Source organism: Lycorma delicatula, chromosome 3 (assembly GCF_047948215.1).
Source record: "Lycorma delicatula isolate Av1 chromosome 3, ASM4794821v1, whole genome shotgun sequence".
In the NCBI taxonomy this organism is placed as follows: domain Eukaryota; kingdom Metazoa; phylum Arthropoda; class Insecta; order Hemiptera; family Fulgoridae; genus Lycorma; species Lycorma delicatula.
Window position 1 is genome coordinate 136,831,278 of NC_134457.1, and position 21,274 is coordinate 136,852,551.

The 21,274-nt window shown below is 28.0% G+C and overlaps 1 protein-coding gene across 1 annotated transcript in view; it reads right to left on the reverse strand.

Annotated features, from left to right (window-relative positions):
- Nucleotides 1–21,274, reverse strand: part of LOC142322035 (congested-like trachea protein) — a 94,908-nt gene that overhangs the window by 60,623 nt on the left and 13,011 nt on the right. The window contains exons 2-3 of the mRNA XM_075360635.1: nucleotides 18,642–18,756; nucleotides 17,685–17,881 (exon numbers count right to left, since the gene is read on the reverse strand). Of these exons, the coding sequence (XP_075216750.1) occupies nucleotides 17,685–17,881; nucleotides 18,642–18,756 (312 nt within the window). The remainder of the gene's footprint in view (nucleotides 1–17,684; nucleotides 17,882–18,641; nucleotides 18,757–21,274) is intronic.

Consider the following 21,274-nt stretch of genomic DNA (forward strand, 5'->3'; position numbering starts at 1 on the left):
TTACGCAACTTGTTCAAAAGCCAATGCTCGACACAGATTGACAATATTCAAATGTGTAGGCAATAACAGTCCTTCCTTCCAGCTCCAGTTGTACCAAGATCTTCCACATTATTTTACCCATCTCACACTAATATATGTATTTTAACCAAATATTTATGTAGTAAAATCTACAAAGTAATGGGGCCTCTTTTAAATTGAATACCTTACATAAAGAAAGAGAGTCATATATGTGAACAAATTACCAGCATGAACTTGTAGTATTTTATAACATGTAATGTAAGAGGCTAAAATACGTTTTATTAATGCAATTATTATAAAATACTGTCCTTACTTCATTACCTTTCTCTATTTTCTTTTGCTTTTTATTTCTAATTTTTTTAAATAGTATTTAGTATTAATACCATTAAAAGTTTTCATCTGAGGCATGCTCATTAAATAATTTTCGAAAATTCAAAAGTCAAAAAGTTGTGATCAAAAAGTTCATTAAGTGCTAATAGAAAGCGGTCAGCTGCACATTTTTTTTAGTATAGTAAAAATTCCTTTTCTATATTAATCAGTGAAAATTCTACCATATATTGTGTTTTAAAAAGTCAAGTAATACTTTTTATTAAAACGACTGATATATTTAAAAATAATCAGTTTAATTATACACTGAAATAAAAGGTAAAATATCAAAGTACCCTAACATTTAAAATATCTATTTAATATATCAAAAATTATTATAATTTCATATATATATATATATATATATATATAAGCAACTTATTTTTTTTTTAATAATCATTATTATATACATAATGTCATAGAATGTAACAAAATTTAAGAATAATGAAATAATCGAAATTCATAATTAATTAAATAAAAATAACTTGTCAAGGTTAATATCAGTCCTGATTTCTTTTGGGCCCAGTAACTGTCTGTACCTCCAGTCTGGATTTATATTGTTAAGCCTTTGGCTTAATGAGGTCAATTATTATGTAGGTTTAGTTTCAGTACACATAACTGAGAGGCATGAACAAAGGCAATTAAATGCAGAAATGAAATTCAGTGGATGAGAACAACCTGGACTCAAATGTCATATATTACAGTGTTACACTTACAATCAGGCTCACACTAATATACCCAGCATGTTAATAGATATTTATATGTAAGTTCATTCCAAATAGAAGTTAAAAGATGCATTATAAAAACAAAAGAGGGAAAATTTCCACTGATTTTCATTTAATAAAGAGATGCAAATCAAATTTTCAGATAAAGAGACGCAAATCAAATTCAGATTTTTAAACGAAAAAATATAATATATTAACAAATATAAAATCAATTCACTTTATATTCCTCACTTCAAAAAACTAGATAAGAGAACACTAGAAATTAGTTCAAGAAGGTAATTTTTATAGCAAATTAACATTATATTTAAACAAAGTTACATTTAAAAAAAACATTTATGAACCAAAACCAAATGCTACTCACATTTTACACTTTGGCAATCTGATTTCATTAAATTGATCTTCTAGATAAATTTTCATGCAATAAAGGAGAACAAAGTACAGACTGAAACCTGAAACACACACGGAAACCACTGGCTACATTGGTTCATGTTGGTCAAAATAAGCTGGCCTCATAAAGAATCTTAATAAAAAGAACATAAATTTGAAATAAGCTGAATCCACCAAATCTGGAGGTCAACAAACACTGTGAACTAATTTATATATCAATAAAAAATATTCAAATACTTCACACATTATTTATTTATATAAATAATGTATATAATATAAATAAATATATACACACATACAAGAATTTTATTTCAGCATCATACCGACAAAATACTGCTGCCAACAATATTTTAGCCGATTTTTTTTTTTAGGAATCAAAATAAATAATGTATAGTAAAAGAATATGAACAGTAAATATGGGAGATATTATTTTAAACACAATTCAAAATGCCATCCATCTACTTCTATATCCCAATGGGAAAAATAATCCTGACTATTTTTTATTTGTACACCACTACTTCTATAACAATGTATAAAAATTACTCATTCTCTACAGTTTAGCTAAACATATACAATTATTTATTAATCATTCATTTCAAATAATATTAAATCTGTTTTAATAATTAATAAATAATCCTCCAATTAAAATTCAAGCATTTTACCAGACCAGACAAATTTTGATCAGAAAAAATTAATATCCCACAAAAAAATTAAGGAACAATAATTTTAAGATTGGAAACTATACCAGTAATTTTTAATTGATAAATTTAATTAATTCTCAAGTGTTAAGAGTTTAAACTACTAATTTAAAGTTATTAGCTTTAATATCATATATTACATACTACAATATCATATGTTTTTTTTTTTTACTATTGTTAAACACTGTGTATCATAAACTATTCTTTTTACTTTTACAATGTTTATTTTTATAAGATTTTTATTTAACTTGCTTTAGTTATAATCAAATCTTGCAACTGCTATATCTTTTGATCTATCGTATGAAATCAATGAAATTTGGTACACGTATGTAACTTCGATGACAATACAGCACTATAGTGTCAGAATTTGATATGACTCAACCCCACGCCACCACACGCTACCCCTATGCTAAATTCATGCATTTAGTTGAAAATTTTCATTTCTCGTGAACTATCATATGAAAATGATTGAAATTTGGTACACGTATGTAACTTCGATGTGTAAAAATAAATATTTTTACTTTTTAGTCTTAATAAACAAACTTGAACAAACAATAATATTCAGATATAAATATTATTAAGGATATTTTTTTTGGATGTAAAATGTTTATTGTTCATTAAGACAAAAAGTAAAAAATACAAAAAACAAAAAAATTACAAATATATATTTAATTACATATAAAAATTATTTAAAAAAAAGTTTTTATTTAACTAATATTAGTATTAACATTAATAAAAAAAGGAAACAAATTAGAAAAACCCTCTAAAAAGTAAAAAATAAGAATTAAATCAAATTGAGAATTTTAAACAAAAAAAATATAATATATTAACAAATATAAAATGCACTGAAAAGTAAAAAATAGATTATATAAGTATCAATAAATACAAAAAAAATAAATGTAATAATTCTAAATTTTTAAATTAAAAGTAATGAAAATATTTAGTTAAATAAAAGCGTGGCACAGTTTTTATAACAATCTTTTCGAATAAGTATTTATATACATTTGCTGTATTTTAAAATATAATTTTTTTTTAATTTGGTTGTTTAGTATATGTATATACTTTATTTATCTGTAATAAAATAACTCAAGTTTTAATTCTTTGATGGTTCAAATTTGCACCGAGATGACCTTTAAGGGTTAATAAGATTAAAAATAAAAATTAAATTTAGAAATATTGCACAAAGTTATTACATTTTGACGATAATCTGAAAAATTATTAATTATTATCATTATTATAATTGTAATCGTAATTATGAATTCATTAAATAAAAATTCATAATTAATTAAAATTAAAATTTTACAGGAAAGAGTGCGTTCAATTTGGCTTAGATTACAAGCAGAATTCGAAGATGAACTTCAACTATGTGAGACCACGTACAAAGAAAGCGAGTGGGTGCATTTTCCTAGATTGTTACTTGTAGCAAGTCAGTCTCAACTGGAGAGGTTCCAGCAGACCTTTCCGCCTCCTCGTGTCGTTATTGAAAATGAAAATGAAGATTAATTGTTGTAAAAATAAATGTTGTGTTGTTTTAAATAAATTATAAAAACTGTGCCACTCTTTTATTTAACTAAATATTTTCATTACTTTTAATTTTAAAATTTAATAATTATTACATTTATTTATTAGATATTTATATAATTTATTTTTTATTTTTCAGTGCATTTTTATATTTGTTAATATATTATATTTTTTTGTTTAAAATTCTCAATTTGATTTAATTCTTATTTTTTACTTTTTAGAGGGTTTTTCTAATTTGTTTCCTTTTTTTATTAACGTTAATATTAATATTAGTTAAATAAAAGCTTTTTTAAAAGATAATTTTTTATTTAAATACTGTTCTGCGTGGATCTATTTCACCTTACATTTATCCAAGCACCTAGTTAAATTAAAATAGTGTTACTTGTATATATGCATGCATATATATGTATGTGTAAGTGTTTCTTGTATGAGAATAGTGAAAAGTTTCAGGCCTGAATAAGAAAACATTTTTCTGAGAATATTTTGATTTATTTTTCAACATAGTCTATACAGGTCTATATTTTTCTATATATTTTTCAACAGGTTTATACACTTAGCCCAGTTTTCCACAAGAGCACTGATGCCAGTTCTGTTATTTGATTATCCAACTCCTTAAAATAACCATCTACAGAAACTACAACTTAATTATTGGTCGAAAATCTCTTCATCAGATCAGATGACTATGGAGGGTATTAGAGCAATTCAAACTGTAATTCATTGATTTTTGCTGTTGCAATGACTGAAGTGTGAGCTGGAACATTGTCTTGATGGAAAAGCACTTATTTTTTGTCAAATACAATTGTTTTTTCTTAATCTTATTGCTGAGATGCTACAATAGGGTCGCTTAATATTTGCCATTTATTTTTTCATCCTTTTTAATCAATGAAAATTGCTCCACATGCATTCCAACATTTTCATGCGAAAAGTTGTTTTCACTTTTATTGGAGCAGGTTGACCTTCTTCATCCCACTGTTTTGATTGCTATATTGTCTCAGGAGTGTAGTAATATGAACCAAAGTCTCATAAACATCACAAATTAACACAAAGATTCCTCTGAATTGTGCCCAAAGCGCTCGAGAAAACTGCATGAAATATTTCTTCGGCACTATTTTTGGTCATGCACAAGCAAATGTAACGCACAGCTTGTTCACGTATAAATGTTTGTGCAAAGCGTTGTGCATTAATTCTATTGATATGCCTACAGGCTTTGCTAAATTGTTCACTGTCATTCGTCGATCTACCAAAACAATTTTATGCATTTTTTCTACCATTTCTGACGCAATCACTTCAGAAAGGTGTCCACTATATGGTCAAGCCATCATTAGTGCATGTTTAACCCATTTTTAACTCTGCGAACCAGGGTTTTAACTGTTGTATTTGATGGAGAAGAATTTCCCAATGTTATCAAGCTATTCTTTAATTTCCTTTGCACTTAAGTCTTTCAGAAAAAAAATATTTTATCAATGCATGAATTTCCAGTTTCTCCATTTTCCAAAAAACACCCTAATTCTCCACTTTGACAGACTGTAAATACTATACTAACTAATGCGGCGACTTGAAACTCTTATAGTAAACTAATGAAGAATAGAATCATATGATGCTGTCAAGAAATTAGGTGTACTAATGCCATCTATGTGTAAGATCCAAAACCTTTCACCCCAAACTCATACATGTGCATGCATATGTATACATGGACATATAGAAACTATAACATAAATTTTTAAAAATTATTTTACCAACAGTAAATCCTTACTTTCTTGAATGACAGAAGTATATCATAAATTATGGAAAAACTAATCATACGAGAGCTGTTTTTTTTTTCAACCTCCAATTGTGTATCTAAGTAAACAAAGATAGGTGGGAACCAGGCCGGTGCATCATGAGATTGCGCCCCCCACCTATACCTCCGCCATTGCCTGCTCTATTGCATCAGTCTAAGCTGAGCTACATGTAATTGAATATGGCCACTACAATCGATGCTCCTATCAAGTGTGAAGTGTGATAAGTTTTCTCCAAGCAGGATGTAGTGCTGCTGAAATCCATTGCAGAATGAGCCTAGTGTAAGGTGAAAACTTTATGAGTAATGCTAGTATATGGAAATGATGTAGGAAATTTAAAGGGCGAATGAATGTCCATGACAAAGGTCGGCAAGGACACAAATCTGTCGCTACTATATGCCTGGTTGAGCATGTTGATGATTTTGTGCATGACAAACAGGGGTTTAAAATAAGTGAACTTTCTACAGAAATTTCAAACTCTTCTCAGTACACAATTGTAACTAAAGACCTACAATACCAGAAACTGACTGCACATTGGATCCCAAAAATGTTAAGTGACAATCATAAAATGCAGAGAATAGCACCTGCCTTAATGTTTCTAATGCATTATGATAATGAGGGGGAAGAGTTTTTAAAGTCTATCATTACTGGCGATGAGACTTGGATCCAGTATGACAATCCAGAAACCAAAGAACAGACCAAGCAGTGGATGCACACTTCTCCAAACAAGCCGAAAAATTTCATATAGACAATGAACAACAGGAAAACAATGACTACAGTTTTTTGGGACCATAAAGGTATCTTGTTGGTGGACTTTATGGAGCACAAGGCAACAAAATAACAAAGGAAGTTCATTATGGATATTTACGTCGCCTCTGTAGAGCAATCCAGAACAAACAAAGAGGCATGCTCTCATCCGTCATGGTTTTGAGCCACGGCAATGCACGACCGCACTGTGCCAACATGATGCACTTGGTCTAGTGGGAAGTTTTCGACCATCCACCTTACAGCCCCAATCTAGCAGCTAGTGTTTTTCACCTCTTTCGAGAATTGAAGACATGGTTGGAAGAACAACACTTCACCACCAACAAAGAACTTCAGGAGGCTATCAAAATGTACCTTACCTCACTGGCAGCAAACTTCTTTGAAGAGGGCATCGGAAAGCTGGTGTCACAATATGACAAATGCCTCAATCATATTGGCAATTATGTAGAAAGATAAGTTAGATACTACTCAACTACTAGTAATAAAATCATTTTGTTATGTTAATGTGTCTTTTTTTATAGCCCATCAGAGGTTGAAAAAAAACAGCCCTCATTTAATGAGCAAAAATTATAAAAATAAAAAATCAGAGAAAGAGCAATTACATATAAATTCATTAAATCCAACTAAATATAAGATAACACATAGATAGATGATGGATGGAAGATTTGTAAGAATTGTGCATAATCTTTGTCCAGGAAAATAATTCACCACAATCCTTGTCTAGAGGTAAAAAAGTGGGATGTGCATCATATTCAAAATTAATCTGAAACCTAATTGTTTTCACAATAACTAAATCACAACAAATCTATAAAATAGCAGTGAGGTCAACTATTCATTGGCCAATACAAGCTAGTGCAATCCATAACCCAATAGACTCTGGAATGACATTTTTCAGTTACAAGTGGATTGCTGAAAAGACTGTGGCAAAGAAAGTGGTGAGTTACTAGAATTTGGAAAATCTGTAAAAATTGAATTTGTGAGAGCCACCTGGAATAACTCTTACAAGAGAGCAAAATCATGAAGGCCGCATTGGTAAATAATGTCAATGAATTTAGTTCTTCCATAGAAATTTCATAGCAATGAGCTAAGCATATTAGTCAACTGTTGACAGAGATAATGATCAAACAGGCCTTTTCTAATTATTCTCAAACCCATTACATCAGTATTAATGTTTGAAGGTCGGGTGTGGCATTGTGATTACTTCTAAAACTGGAACAAAAGAATGTCATACATCTTCTTGCAACTTTCATTTGCAAGAATGTTAGATTCCATTTTCACAAAAGGAGCATATACCTCCTTTTGAGCATATACTTTAATATTTATATACTTATTACTATAGTTGAAGTAGACTTGATTGAACTATACAACTGCAGTGTTCATGTTTTAACAGGCCCTTGAAGTCATTTCCAGCCATCATAAAAATTAATGTTACAACATGCTCATTTATGCCTGTTGCATCATTTAGCTTTGCAGTTACAGACTGGTCAGTCTGACATTAGTCAGTGGCCTGTTTACATCTTTACCATGTGTCTCAAATTTCATCCTGTCTGGAAGTGTTTATTAAATAAGTTTTACTTAATAATAAATATTATATTTGCAAATTTTAAAATCAGTTAAATTTTTACATTTTTTTCAAGTAATTTCACATAAAACAATGCAAGAACAATGTTCCATAGGAATTTATGTGAATGAAGATTGTCATAAAACAGTGTATGGTACATACAACTCCTTAAAATTTCTGAATTTAGTGATGAAAACCAAAAACATATTCTTTACGTGATAATTCAGATGGCACTAGTGTTTGTAAATATCATGAAAAAAGGTTTTTGTCAAAATGCAGTCACCTGTATGGATAGTTCTGTTGTGACCCTTTGAGAATTCACAAAAAACTAGTTAAGAAAACTTAAGACAAATAACATTAGAGCAAGCTTTTAAAGACCACATTTTTCCAAATTTAAATTTAGTTCTTTGGAAAAAATTAGTTTTCAAAAATTCATAAAAAATTTAGGGGTAAATCAAATCACCATTAATATTATTAATGACAAAACTATTAACATATATCTACATATAAAAAACTTAATTCAAAGTGCGTATGCCATCCCTGCCTCTTGAAAAAAAGTACCAAAAGTGAAATTTCACAGTTTTTCATGTTCAACTTTATTGGTAATTTTCTCACTAAAAAAAGAGAGACAAGTAAATAAGCCACTGGACCAATCATTTACCTTTAGAAAATATGATAAAAAATTGCTTTTTGTTTCATCCTTCTAGGACCAGTACGTTTTTAGTTACGACTTGTTCCGTAACCCCTTACAATCACAAAAATAGGTGTGTGCACCGTAACAAAAATGGCCATCACAGATAATCTGCTTAAATAAAAAAATTAAAAAAAAGGAATAGTTTTAAGGTCCTGAAATATATAGGAAACAAGTGGGTAAGTTTCAATTTTTTTTTTGAATTGGTCAAGCAACCAGCTTATGGTTTTTTGGGGCAGCTCAAATGGATTGACCAAGATATAAATGCGATGACAGATCAATCAAAGAAAATGTGTTTTGCAAATCAATACCTGGCCATGCAACAGGACAATGACTTCTTGATGTTTTTTATGAAGATACTAAAAACTATAACATAAATTGAACAAAATGTATTGCAGTATGTCAGTGATAGCGCAAAGGTGGTAACAGGAAAGAACAGTGGATTTCTGAAAAAATTAAAAAATTGTCTTATATCAAAGGCTGAATGGATGCGCAGCTTCCTTCACAGATATGCACTTGTCACAAAAAAAGTGATATTGTTTTTCTTGATATTATATATATATTTGCTAAATCTACGTATATATATATACATAAATTTAGCAAAATCAATTCTTTTTTGTTATTGTATTTGTCCATATTCTCCTCGGTACCAATTATGTCAAAGACAAAATTATAATACAGTTTTCCACCAACAGTACATAATTAAATAATGCCTCTTATCTTATGCTTATTGTTTTTTCCCACTTTAAGAGTGCTTTAGAGGGTTTTCCTCATCGTCAGTTAATAAAAACTTTTTAAAATCACACATTAAACTCAAAAACATTAAAATTGTCACATATTATAAAAATATGTAGTTAAAAAATTAAAATAAAATATTTCATATGGCCAGCCACACATGCACTATTGTACTACCATTATTTAAAAATGTTATTTAATAAATTATACCAATGTGTTGTTATCTATAGCAGTTTTGAAAAGAAAGTCATTATCAAACTCTGTACATTAATCAAGTTAAACTTTCATCTATACTTATGTATATATAATATTTTTCTAAAATATTTATTTTTTTATTATTATTATCACATCCTTTTATAATTTCTATTATTTTTAAATTTGTATCCAAGTAAGTGATTGAATGTTTATTGATTATTAAATGGTTTGCAAGATTGGAGAAACATAATTTATTGTTTTTATAAGATCTAAAGTGTTCTGCAAACCTTGCCCTAAATGATCTACTAGTTTTCCCAATATAAATTTTGTTACAATCACTGCATGTTATTTTATAGATACCACACAAATTATTGAAATTATTAACCACATTAATTATTCAAATTGTAATTAATTTGTAATGTACTAGGGCACACAAAATTAGCTGCTAATAAAATGTTACAACTACAATTCATATTTGAAGATTTAGATATGTTTTAGCTTGCTCATTGAAGTGTATGGAAATTAAGCCATAGAAGCATTGAAAATATTAATCCCTTTTGCCAGTCTTACTTCTGTGAAAAAGATTTTTTGTTTATGGTTGTGCTAAAAACTAAATACAGGAATTGTCTTTTTCCACTTGAAAACAATTTGCTTTTGTGTGTTTCTAATGTAGATTCATATATGGAGAAACTTTTAAATGAAAAACAAATGCAACCATCTCATTAATTTATTTTCTTTATACATGTACTTATATATGTTCTTAATAATTGATTTTTTCTCATAAAACGATTTCATTATTGGTTATGAGTAATTTAAGTAAAAAAAAAAAACAAAATCTAGTATACCTGGGTGTAGAAGAAGCCAAGGAAACAAAATAATGAAGTTATAAATAATAATATAGTATAGTTTATGTGGAGGGAAGAGATTTTGCAAAGAACTTGGAAAGAAAATGTTAAACATTACTCAAGAGTGGACACTGAATTGCATGAGAAAAATCTGAAACAGATATAGGGACTGTGCTCAGAGGCTGAAGTAGAGTTTAGTAGGTCTAATGATACAGCAGTAAAAAGAGACGACAGTGAAGACAGTAAAAAGTAACAAAAATGTAATCAGTTGATTATTCCAGGAAATTATCATGTTAATAATAATTTTAAATGTCAGCCTTTGCTAAATTTTGGTTAAATATTTTTATGAAATTCTTAAATTTGTAGTAAAAATGTATGACATTTATAAAATAAAACACTGATATTGTAGACAACTCAACTAATTTGTAAATAATAAATTTCAAAGCACTAAAAAACTGACCACAATAAGTCAGAAATTACTTTTATACAATAATGATATACGGAAACAAATCACCTCAAAAGTTAAGTTAGTAAAGTATAGGAGTTAAATTTTTTTATCACTTTAAAATGATCTATTACAACACTCACATAAGCAAAATGTCTATATAGAAATAATAAATAAAAGCATCAGTGCATAGTGATAGGTTTATTATCTCATCATTTCCAGCCATATAAAATCTACAAGGCAAAAGAATCCAGAAGAAGATTATCTATATTCATTACTCTCCAACTGTTTCTTAATATTAATGAGATAGAGAGGGAAATGTAGATTAGATTTCCTCCCGCAGAACACGTTTTATAAATCTACAATTTAAGAATGATGGATTGTTTTTATTAATTTTCCACAAAACATAAAAATTTTTAAAAATGTTTATTAATCACACTTGCAATAAATAGAAAAAAAGAAAAAGAAAATCCGTTATAGTTCATAAGAATTATATGAATGGTCACTTTATGCAGAGTAACCACAAAATATTATATCATCATAAAATTTCACATAGTGTATAATAATTAATTTAAAATCAAATAAAATCTTAAGTTATGTATCATGATGAATAATCTAACTATCTTAGCAATATATATACAATTTTCGCAATAGTATTTTATTAATATAATATACCAATGCTGGTGTATGTGCATGTGTGTGTTTATATATATATATATATATATATAAGTACATCAGGATATCTGATTCAATATAGTTCATTTTTAATTCTCTTATTTTGTGCGTGTATATGCATGCGTGCACACATGTGCATTTGTATGATCTCTCTCTTTTCTATCCTTTTTTAACATACTGTTTACTTATGATCAAATCACATGATGCAACATACAAGAAGGGGAAACATCTGAAGGGGTTATTACCCCACTAATTGACCTTTGGGTATATGAATCAATGAACTCATTAGTAAGCAAAACAAATGACACAAATTGTCAGTTGACAAATATCTAGCCTTAAAACAATTTAACACATAACTTCACTTACAATACAGTGTTTAGAAAGAATCCTAAGAAGATCTACAAAAAATAAAATTATTTTTTATAAATAATGTAAAAATGATAAAAATCTGTGATCCTTAAGGAAAAGAATTTAAAAGGTAAATTTCAAATGAAAGATATAACACAAGCTAAAAATAACCTGTTATCAAACCAAATTAAATTAAATTAGTAAATAGTATCTGATTTAACACAAAGCACAATTAGTTATTTATATAATGATGTAGGTGATAAAAGAATCATAAATTAAGGGCAGATATTAATTTTAACCCCAAAATCCCTAGTGTTAAAAAAAACCTAAGTAAGTCATAAAAATGCACTCGCCAAAAATATCTAAAAATGTCTCCAACTACCAAATCTTTAATTAACCAACAATGAATGTATTTTCTCTAAGGACAGAAATGCTTGCATATGAAAAAAATTAATTGATAATAGAAAACTATCTACCTCAAAACAGAGTAACTAATTAAAAGAATTATCAATACCTAAGTAAAAAAATATGTGAATAAGATTATCTATTTTTTTTTAAATATTTACAATGTAAAATGAAAAACTGTAAAATAATAACAGATAATTAAATAATACGTATTGTCAGTAAATGGTCTTTATTATTAATATCTAATTACTATTTCTAAAAAGTAAATCTTTTCTTTTTGTCACTTGTTTGGTTTCAAATAGCATTACACAACAATCATTTAGAAAGTCATATCCACCTCATTAAAAAAGACACAAGTTGAAATTAACTGTTTCTTCAAGGAGACTGATTAGGCCAAGCAAAGAACAAAGACAAAAAAGGAAACAAACATAAAGCAAACAGTTTAACTGTATTATTTATATTTAATTAACTAAAAAATTATTTAAATAGCTATAATCAAATAAGGAATTTTTCTACAAGATTCCTTTCATGTTCTAACTTAAGAAAGTTTTTTTTATAAATTTAATAAAAGTTTCATTAGATCTTGTTAAATATTAGGGTTCTGGGTGCTGAGTAAGACAGAAAAACTGTATCGCTTCCTTTCACCGATGGCAGCACAACAGTTGGAATATCTCAGACAGCAGAATCCTGCAATTGAAGCATGAAAAGTAAAGATTCCAACACCTAAGGACAGGTTTAATAAAACCCTTCACAAAAAAATTAAAGTTAATAACAGCTGCTGTCTCATTGTAGGATGTTGATATTTATTAGTGACAGAATTAATATTTTATTAAAATCCATCGTAACAGCAGAATAAGAAACACATTTAACTTTAATCATTTTTATTAGAACAACAGCTTCTGAATAATTCACTCACTAGTAGGGGTCTGAAGGATCACTCTACAGTTAACTGATACTTCCACACATCACATAATGTCAGGGTTAGGCAAAATGTTATTTTAGGTCTGTTCCCAGGCAGCTCTTCAATTTCAGGGTAAAATCAGTTTTGTTTCAGCAAGTATTTAAGCTGGTCTTCACAAAATTGCTGAAAGTAAAAGTGGCTGACTTCCCAAGAGATGGTACAGTGTGAATTCCTGTTGAAGGGGAATTTGAAGTTATATTCTGGGGTTGGGGTCAATGCAGCATGATTTCATGGGACAGTATTCTTTCACACCACCTACCCATTTTCCATGTCACTTTTCACCAGGTGTAGGCCAGACCTTTTGATCCATGTGTGCCTGAAACCTGTGAATTTGCTACAACCTTTATTGGATCTGCTGCAAGGAAGCTGACAGTGGTTCTGTTCAGAAAATCTGTTTGCTGTCTAGTGGCTAAAAATTAAACCTAATGGCTAAAGTTCCTTATCATGTAAAGCAGGTCACATAATTCCATTTAAAATACAAATAAAGTAATATATCAGAACAATTACTGTAATAAATAAACCAATTATACAATACAGAAAATTTTTAACTTAAAACACTTGACCTTTAAATTAAACAAAAATAATGGTATGGCAAATTGAACACAAGCCTACTAAAGATACAAACACACTTTCAAAAAGGCTTACTTTATAAAATTCTTATATGGACTGTCAATCTCAGGTAATGTAAATACTACTGTATCAGACCTCTGCAAGAAAACTACCTACAGAAAAGGGTGACCAAAAAGACTACGTAAATGACATATAAAATGAAACTAACTAAGCAATAAGTCAGATAAAATAAATTAACCTAGTCAATAAAAATTAATGAACTTATACTAAATCAAATGTACAAAAGAAATCAAATTTTATAGAATTCAACTATCTGTCAATTATGCACGACCTGGTGGATTGCTAGCTGATGGTATAAATTTGAAAAATCAACGCTCCCCTAAATAGTTATGAAATTAAGAGTGTTTTTCAAATACTTACAAAGGAGACTAGAGTAAAAATATTACAAAAGGGGGACAATTTTCCCAAAAAAAAGAAGGAACTACTAAAAACCAATAAAAAAAATTGTATGAAAAACATAATGAAAACATAAAAACAAATACCCTTTTTTTAATCAAATTTGTAAAATAAAAGTGTAGATCTGCATAATTGAAAATTTTTTTTACTACATTGAACTCTATGGGATTTGCTTATAAAGTCTCAAATAACAAATTATTAGCCATACTAAATCCCTACTTTAAATTAATTCTTTTCCAGTAAAAAGTTAAGTAAGAAGCATACCTCAGAACTGTAAAATAGTGGTTTTGACAGTTTCGTCTTTCTAACATCTCCAAACAATCTTCAGCAATGAAAAAATTACTATAATGTTTATAAATATATAGTTATACTACAGAAACCTCTGATTTTCCAATTTATTGGAGCAGATGATTGACCAAAAAAGAAGACCAGTTAAATGAAATATTACTATTATGTATTATTAAATGTTTAATAATCATGGCAAATGCTGTTATTTCTAAGACACCGAGCCTTAATTTCATCAGTTAGCATGTTTAAAACTTTCTCTTGTAATTTATACTCCTTTCACAAAATGGTTAAACATCACTCTTTAGAAATGTCTGAACTGTATGTTAGATGTACTATTATAGTTCATGAGAAGTTGGATCAAAATTTCTTTTACAGAATCTAGTTTACATGGGTATGATTTTTACTTTTCTAGTTATATACTGTTACAGTTCATAATACAATGTACACTATATTGTCATTCCTAAAGCACTAAAGCCATCCTTCATTATTACTAATATTAATAATACTGATATGTTTTGCAAGCTTACATTTATCAGTTGAGTATCTCTTATAAAAACTGCAGTTCCTCTTTCAATATCAGTTTTATAATCTAAATATTATTTTATCTTTATTTTCCTAAAATCATTGATCATTTTTCCTATCCCATATTATATCAAAATATTACTTACTGAAGCATCTGACTCCAGATTTTCTATTGTAATTTTCTGCCTTAAACTAAAAGTTACTTTACATTCTTGGAAACATGTACACCACTACTTTACACAAAGCAGTTTCTGGAAATTTTGATTGTTCTTTATGAAAATTTTTATGTGAATATAAATTTTAAGCAAAATTCAATAGTGGAATTGTTGCTAACTAGCCCACATTAATAATTCCATATCTATCACTTTTACAACAAACATCTGACTGATAAACTGTTTATTTTTACTAAATGTAGTAATATTTAATAACATTAGTCAAACAATACAAATTAATCAACATGTTAATAATGAAACACAATATTTCCCTTTCCAATTACTTTTTCTAAACCTACATTATTAAGAGGTCATTAGACTTGAACAAATAATTGTTCACAGTTCTAGATTACTTAGATACAATAATGAAGTCTTTGAATAAATATTTAATTCTGTGTAAGATAATAAAAGTATTCCATTTATAAAGCATCAACCAAAACTTTCAGCCTCTAAAATAACACAATTTTTTTTTTTAGCTTTAATCTTTATACTAATCTTTTAATCTTAAATTAGAATAAAACGTTAAAAATCCATTTTAAGAGAACACTTTAAACCACATACAATGTATCAGCCAAAAAAACTGAGTGAAGTATTTATTCAAAAACTCTGTCCTTCAAATTTGGCTAGTTTATACAGCATTATTACCTGCAATATGTTTGACTGCATCTGTTCTAATTCTCTATTTCAACAGCTAGTTCTCTATTGTAAATATTTATACTTAACATAATGAAATTTGTTTTACATAACAATATAATAACTACACAGAATTTTAAAATTAGATCTGGTATCAGTGAAAATGAGGATACTTTCGTGTATTTACAAAAACATTTAATGTAAGTGTTTGTTTATTTTTTTTTAACTGATTGTCTTTTTCTATCACATACCTTCTTATTTCTCTTGTTTCCTTTATTAGAATTAGTGAGTTTTGTGAAGTTTTTTATATAAAGTTAAATATTTTTGTTTTTACATATTGTTATTGGGCTACTGGAGGTCCTTGCCTAATTGACCAGAAAATGCTTACCTATGTTTTATAGGGAAACCTCAGTCAATATCCAATCAGGCCTAAACTGTATTGCTATTATTAAGCAAACAGAAATTTACTAAAAATGTATGAGTTTATGTACAATAGGATTGTTTTAACTACCAAATAAAAAGCAATTTCAACAAGTAGATGCATATTCTAATAACAGTGTAGCAGCAAACTAAAAAAATGATTTTTAAATAATTTATTTTTATTAAATAAATTTAAATAATTTATTTTTTAAATATTAATTTAAAAAATAAATTAATATATACTAAAGCATATTCAGCCACAAAAATATAAATATTTCAATTAAAAAACCCACTCATAAAATAAGATGTTGATAAAAATACAAACAAATAAAAAAATATACATTATGCTGTTTTATTTATTTTCCTATCACTAAGCTTATTCACCACAATAATTACTAAAACAATATAAAATAAAATAGAATTAAGAAAAATCAGTAAAACAATATAAATAATATGTAAAAAAAAAACACAGATTATTTTAATGAATATTTTCACTTTTATATAAATTAAATTCTACTCAGCTTCTTTTATATATAAAAATCAATTATTTAGAAGTTCAGTTTACTCTTGAGAAGCAGTAAAATGCATGATAAAATTAAAAAAAAAAACATTCAACTAAATTGGAAATCACAATTGTGAAGTTATAGTTTAAATATCATCAAATTCAAGAACCATAACATATTAGAAAAAACTTTACATCCTTGTACTAAGGATACGCATACAGTTACAAGTTCCATTATTAAACAAAAAAAAATTAAAAAGTAACAGCATATTCTTTCATGTTGTAATTAAAATATTTGTTACAGAATATTTTCAAAAACTAAAAAACTTCATGAATACTACTTGAAAAAAAAAGTATATTAGATTTTCACAGGATGAAAAAAAGATTAAATGCTGCACTTTTATAATAAATAAAGTAACAAATCTTAAGTGATAAACAAAAAGCAGTAAACATATACTATACAATGAGAATACACTTCTAAAAAATCTGCATATTAAAGATACAAAACTATTGAGAAGGGATCTGCAAAATTCATCCATCCCAGAAAAAAAGGGTAATAGATAATAACGGACTGGTTATATCTATTCTGCAAGCACTGCAGGGTTGAAAAGTAAGATATGATTACTTAAGCACTAATGATAAACTAGATAGAAGACAACCATATGAATACAAAAAAATGATTAAGATAGATTAAACAAAAACTTGATTTGTTCATTCATATAGAAATTATCATAATTTTTACACAACAAATCACAATTTACAACAGAATAAGCATCTTGTCCAAACAAAACATGAGTTGTACTTATCTTAATGTAGATTTGATTTCACTAAATATTCATTTACTAATAAATAATTTAGTATAATTTAATGAAATAAAATTTCAAAATTAAATATATTTTGAACCATTATAATCAGTTAGACATTAAAGCATATATAAGATACAACAATATTCATAACCTTACCTGTAATATAACTTTTATCCGTTCACCAGGAGCCATAATTGAAGTAGTAAAAATGCCAGAAAAAGCTCCTGCATAAAATAATTGTAGCGGTGTTAAAACATCATTATCTGCTGACTGAAAAATTCGCTTCCCAACACCAAATCCAAAAAAACTTATGGCAAAGATAGGAGCCACCCCTGCAATTGGAGCTCCCATACCTGCAAAAAATTACATTTTCAGAATCTTTTATTTAAATAAAACTTTAATATTAGTCTTATTTTTTTTTTTTTATTTCTAAGCACTTCTCATAGATATAAAAAGTGAGCCAAGGGAATCTGCTTTTGAAATATAAATACAATAGAATGTTAATAGTGACAGTTAGTTGGAAAGCAGACTCAATCCATGAATCATTGCATAGATGTCAATTAGTGACGATGAAGCATTGGTGATCACCATGTGTTTAAGATAGAAACAATTAGATTAAGATGATGACAAATCCATTCCAATATTTCACATCCTAGTGCCATCTCACGCCAAAAATTACAAAAATGTAAATACAGAACTTTCACCTGCTTTTGCAGCAAAAAAAAGATTGTCCATGGAGATCATAAGAACCCTATCAAAAATTAAGGCAAACAATGGCAAGGAACCACTAAAACTCAACTAGAAAACATAGCGTCTTGGTTTATCTTACTGGAATGTACAAAGAATTCTGTACATGAATTTTAACTTACAAATTAATTTTATTTAATAGTTAATAATGTCACAAAAACATAATTTAAAACTATAACTAATCTTAACTCAAAATACAGTAGGCAATTCCGCCAACAACAGCATTTTACTTCTACACCTGGGTGAACAAAATAATTACAGAAAAAGATATGCATTCTTGGAAGACCAGTATATATACAGTCCACCATAAATAAAAAACTCGCTTAAGAGGCTAGTTAAATTTAAAATAATGCAAAGTAAAATAACCTTTATATAACCCCCTCACTCCTTCTTTGGCAATAGTTTTTCTGGCACAATCATAAGTACCAGTATACAATGGAGGTTTTCCAGGTTCAGGTCTTGGCATAGTTTGTAATCTAACCTGTAAACAAATGAACAAAATTCAAATTAATAAGCAAATATTACTGGGTCTACGCATACAGCCACCAAAGTGAATATGGTGGCTACACCTAAAAGGCGTAACAAGACAACATATGGGAATGGGAAATTTTTTGTCAATTTAAGGGTTATAGTTAACATTGGCAGGCGAGTGATGATAGCACATATGTCTCTACCCAAAGAATAACTTTTAATTGTCACCAAAAATTGATCTGGTGAAATTTAACCATTTACTGTTATTTTATTCCAATGAAAATGATTGCATTAAAGCACTGTGTAATTTCAAAATAACTTTTTTGATTCTAATGATATTCCATCAGCTCATACTATTTGAACTTGGATTGATAATTCCATATAAAAAAAAAATACTGAGTTTTTTTATGCTTCTAAGCCTATACATTTTCACAATATGTAAGAATAAACAGGAAACACTGTCTGTAATGTAAACTCTTAAAAAAATAAAAAAATAAGAAACACAAAGTTTTGAGAATCTCCCAAGGATAGAGTGGTTTTCATTTTTATAAAATTTGATTATCTGCAAATCAGAAAAAAATTATATTAAATTTTTTTGCAGATGAGCATCTACAAAACAATGAATTAAAATGAACATTTAAAAAAGCTTTTAATAAGACTTTTATGATAAAGTAATCATAAAACAATACGATATAAAAAACTAATTTTGAGGATGATTGAGATTATGCAGTTATATTTCCATTTGACAGTATTTGAATGTGGTGGAACCAGTTATAATGTTCAACTTTAAAAATTTCTACTGATCAACTCAAATTAGTTTCAGCAAGACTGGGCACTTAATTATATAAAAAATGTAACAATGCCACAGTACATGATGCATTTTAAAACCTTATCGCCTGAATAAAGGTGATATTTCTAATACAAAAGATCATCAAACCTTTCAATATTCTATTTCTTTTGATAAAAATTCTTAAACAAAAACTACTTCATCGTTGTACAATTTCAGATGAATAAAACACAAAACTAATGAAGAAACTGCAAAAAAAAGTCCCAGAAATATATACGACTTTTATTATTTACATATACTAAGCTTTTAGAAGATTGTATAATTATAATTAAATAAAACTTAATTGCTATTTTAAAATCTTTCCCTATGCAACCGCAGGACACTTTTAAGAATCAAAGTGAGAAGTTACTTTTTCAGACATGAGCTTTGGATGAAAAGATGTTGTTTGAAACTCTTGATAAAAATTAATTTCACAAAAACTATTTAAATAATGAATTGTTCATATTTAAGCAAAATATTTATTTTAACTAATACTTCAATTTATTCCTATCAAGCCTGTTAGTAGAATTGTTATTTTTGTTGAATCTGTATATTATCAAGAGCTGTACCCTGAGTTGAACTCTAAATTTTAATAATTACTCACATAAAAATTAAAATGTTATTTTATATTAAACTTTTTAAGAACATGCTAAGATAAATTTTATTTATTTTTTTTTAAATTGAATAACATTTTTTGAAAAATATTTTATGTTAATTTACAAAAAATGATTATAATCTGCTAATGATAAAATTTTAGTTAGTCACAATTGTTTTTACATAATATAATTATCTTTAAATAAGATATATTTTAAGAATAACTGTTTGATTTTAATTTATTTGATATGGTTAAATAATCAAATTTTATCAGTACAATGGAAATGCGATTTCATTATATTTTGAATTTATACTTCTTACAATAGCTAAGTTTTAATTTTAATAAGTATTTTAAGTAACAGTTATCAAATTTTAATGTCTTATCTACACCAATAAAGTTGATTTTGTGAAAATTTGAGATTTTTATCATGTTCATTTTGATTTATTTCCATTTGAACATAGTTGATTTTATCCAAATTACATTATTTAAAGGCTTGTAAAAAAAAGAAAGCATTTGACTCCCAGTTCTCAGATATTTTAGAAAGTCATTCAAACGTCCCGACAGGCAGTGTTATTCTTTAAGACTTTGGGGGTTGGTGTTCCCACGGGCCTAGCCTCTGCAGCTTTTCTTCCAACCACATACTAAGCTGCAGAACACTTTACACTATACACTACATCAAGAACACTACAAAAATTACAACATCTACCCTTACACAAATACAAAACAACATTCTACACTATTTCTTCTTACACATGTACTTTGTGGTGTTGCGACACCTTACGAAATGCAACCATAACCCAAGGTGGAAACTACCATGCCGATGGGCGGATGGCTCTTTTGAATGATGTCCTCTGGGCACCTGGGCGAACCCAGTTGCATTCAGCTCTAGCTCCAGTACGTGTGCACTCTACTGGAGTGGTCTGTTATATTGCCGGTACTTGTGAGAACCATATGGAAATTCCTAATAAACCCCAAGAAACCCCTATGATGGTTGGTGGTCTATCTGAAAAAAAAAACCACCACCCAAAGTCAAGTAAAAAGACCTCACTCAGCATTGTCTGATAAGGAAAAAGTACTGTTGATGAGAACAGGCTAACTGTTTACGTA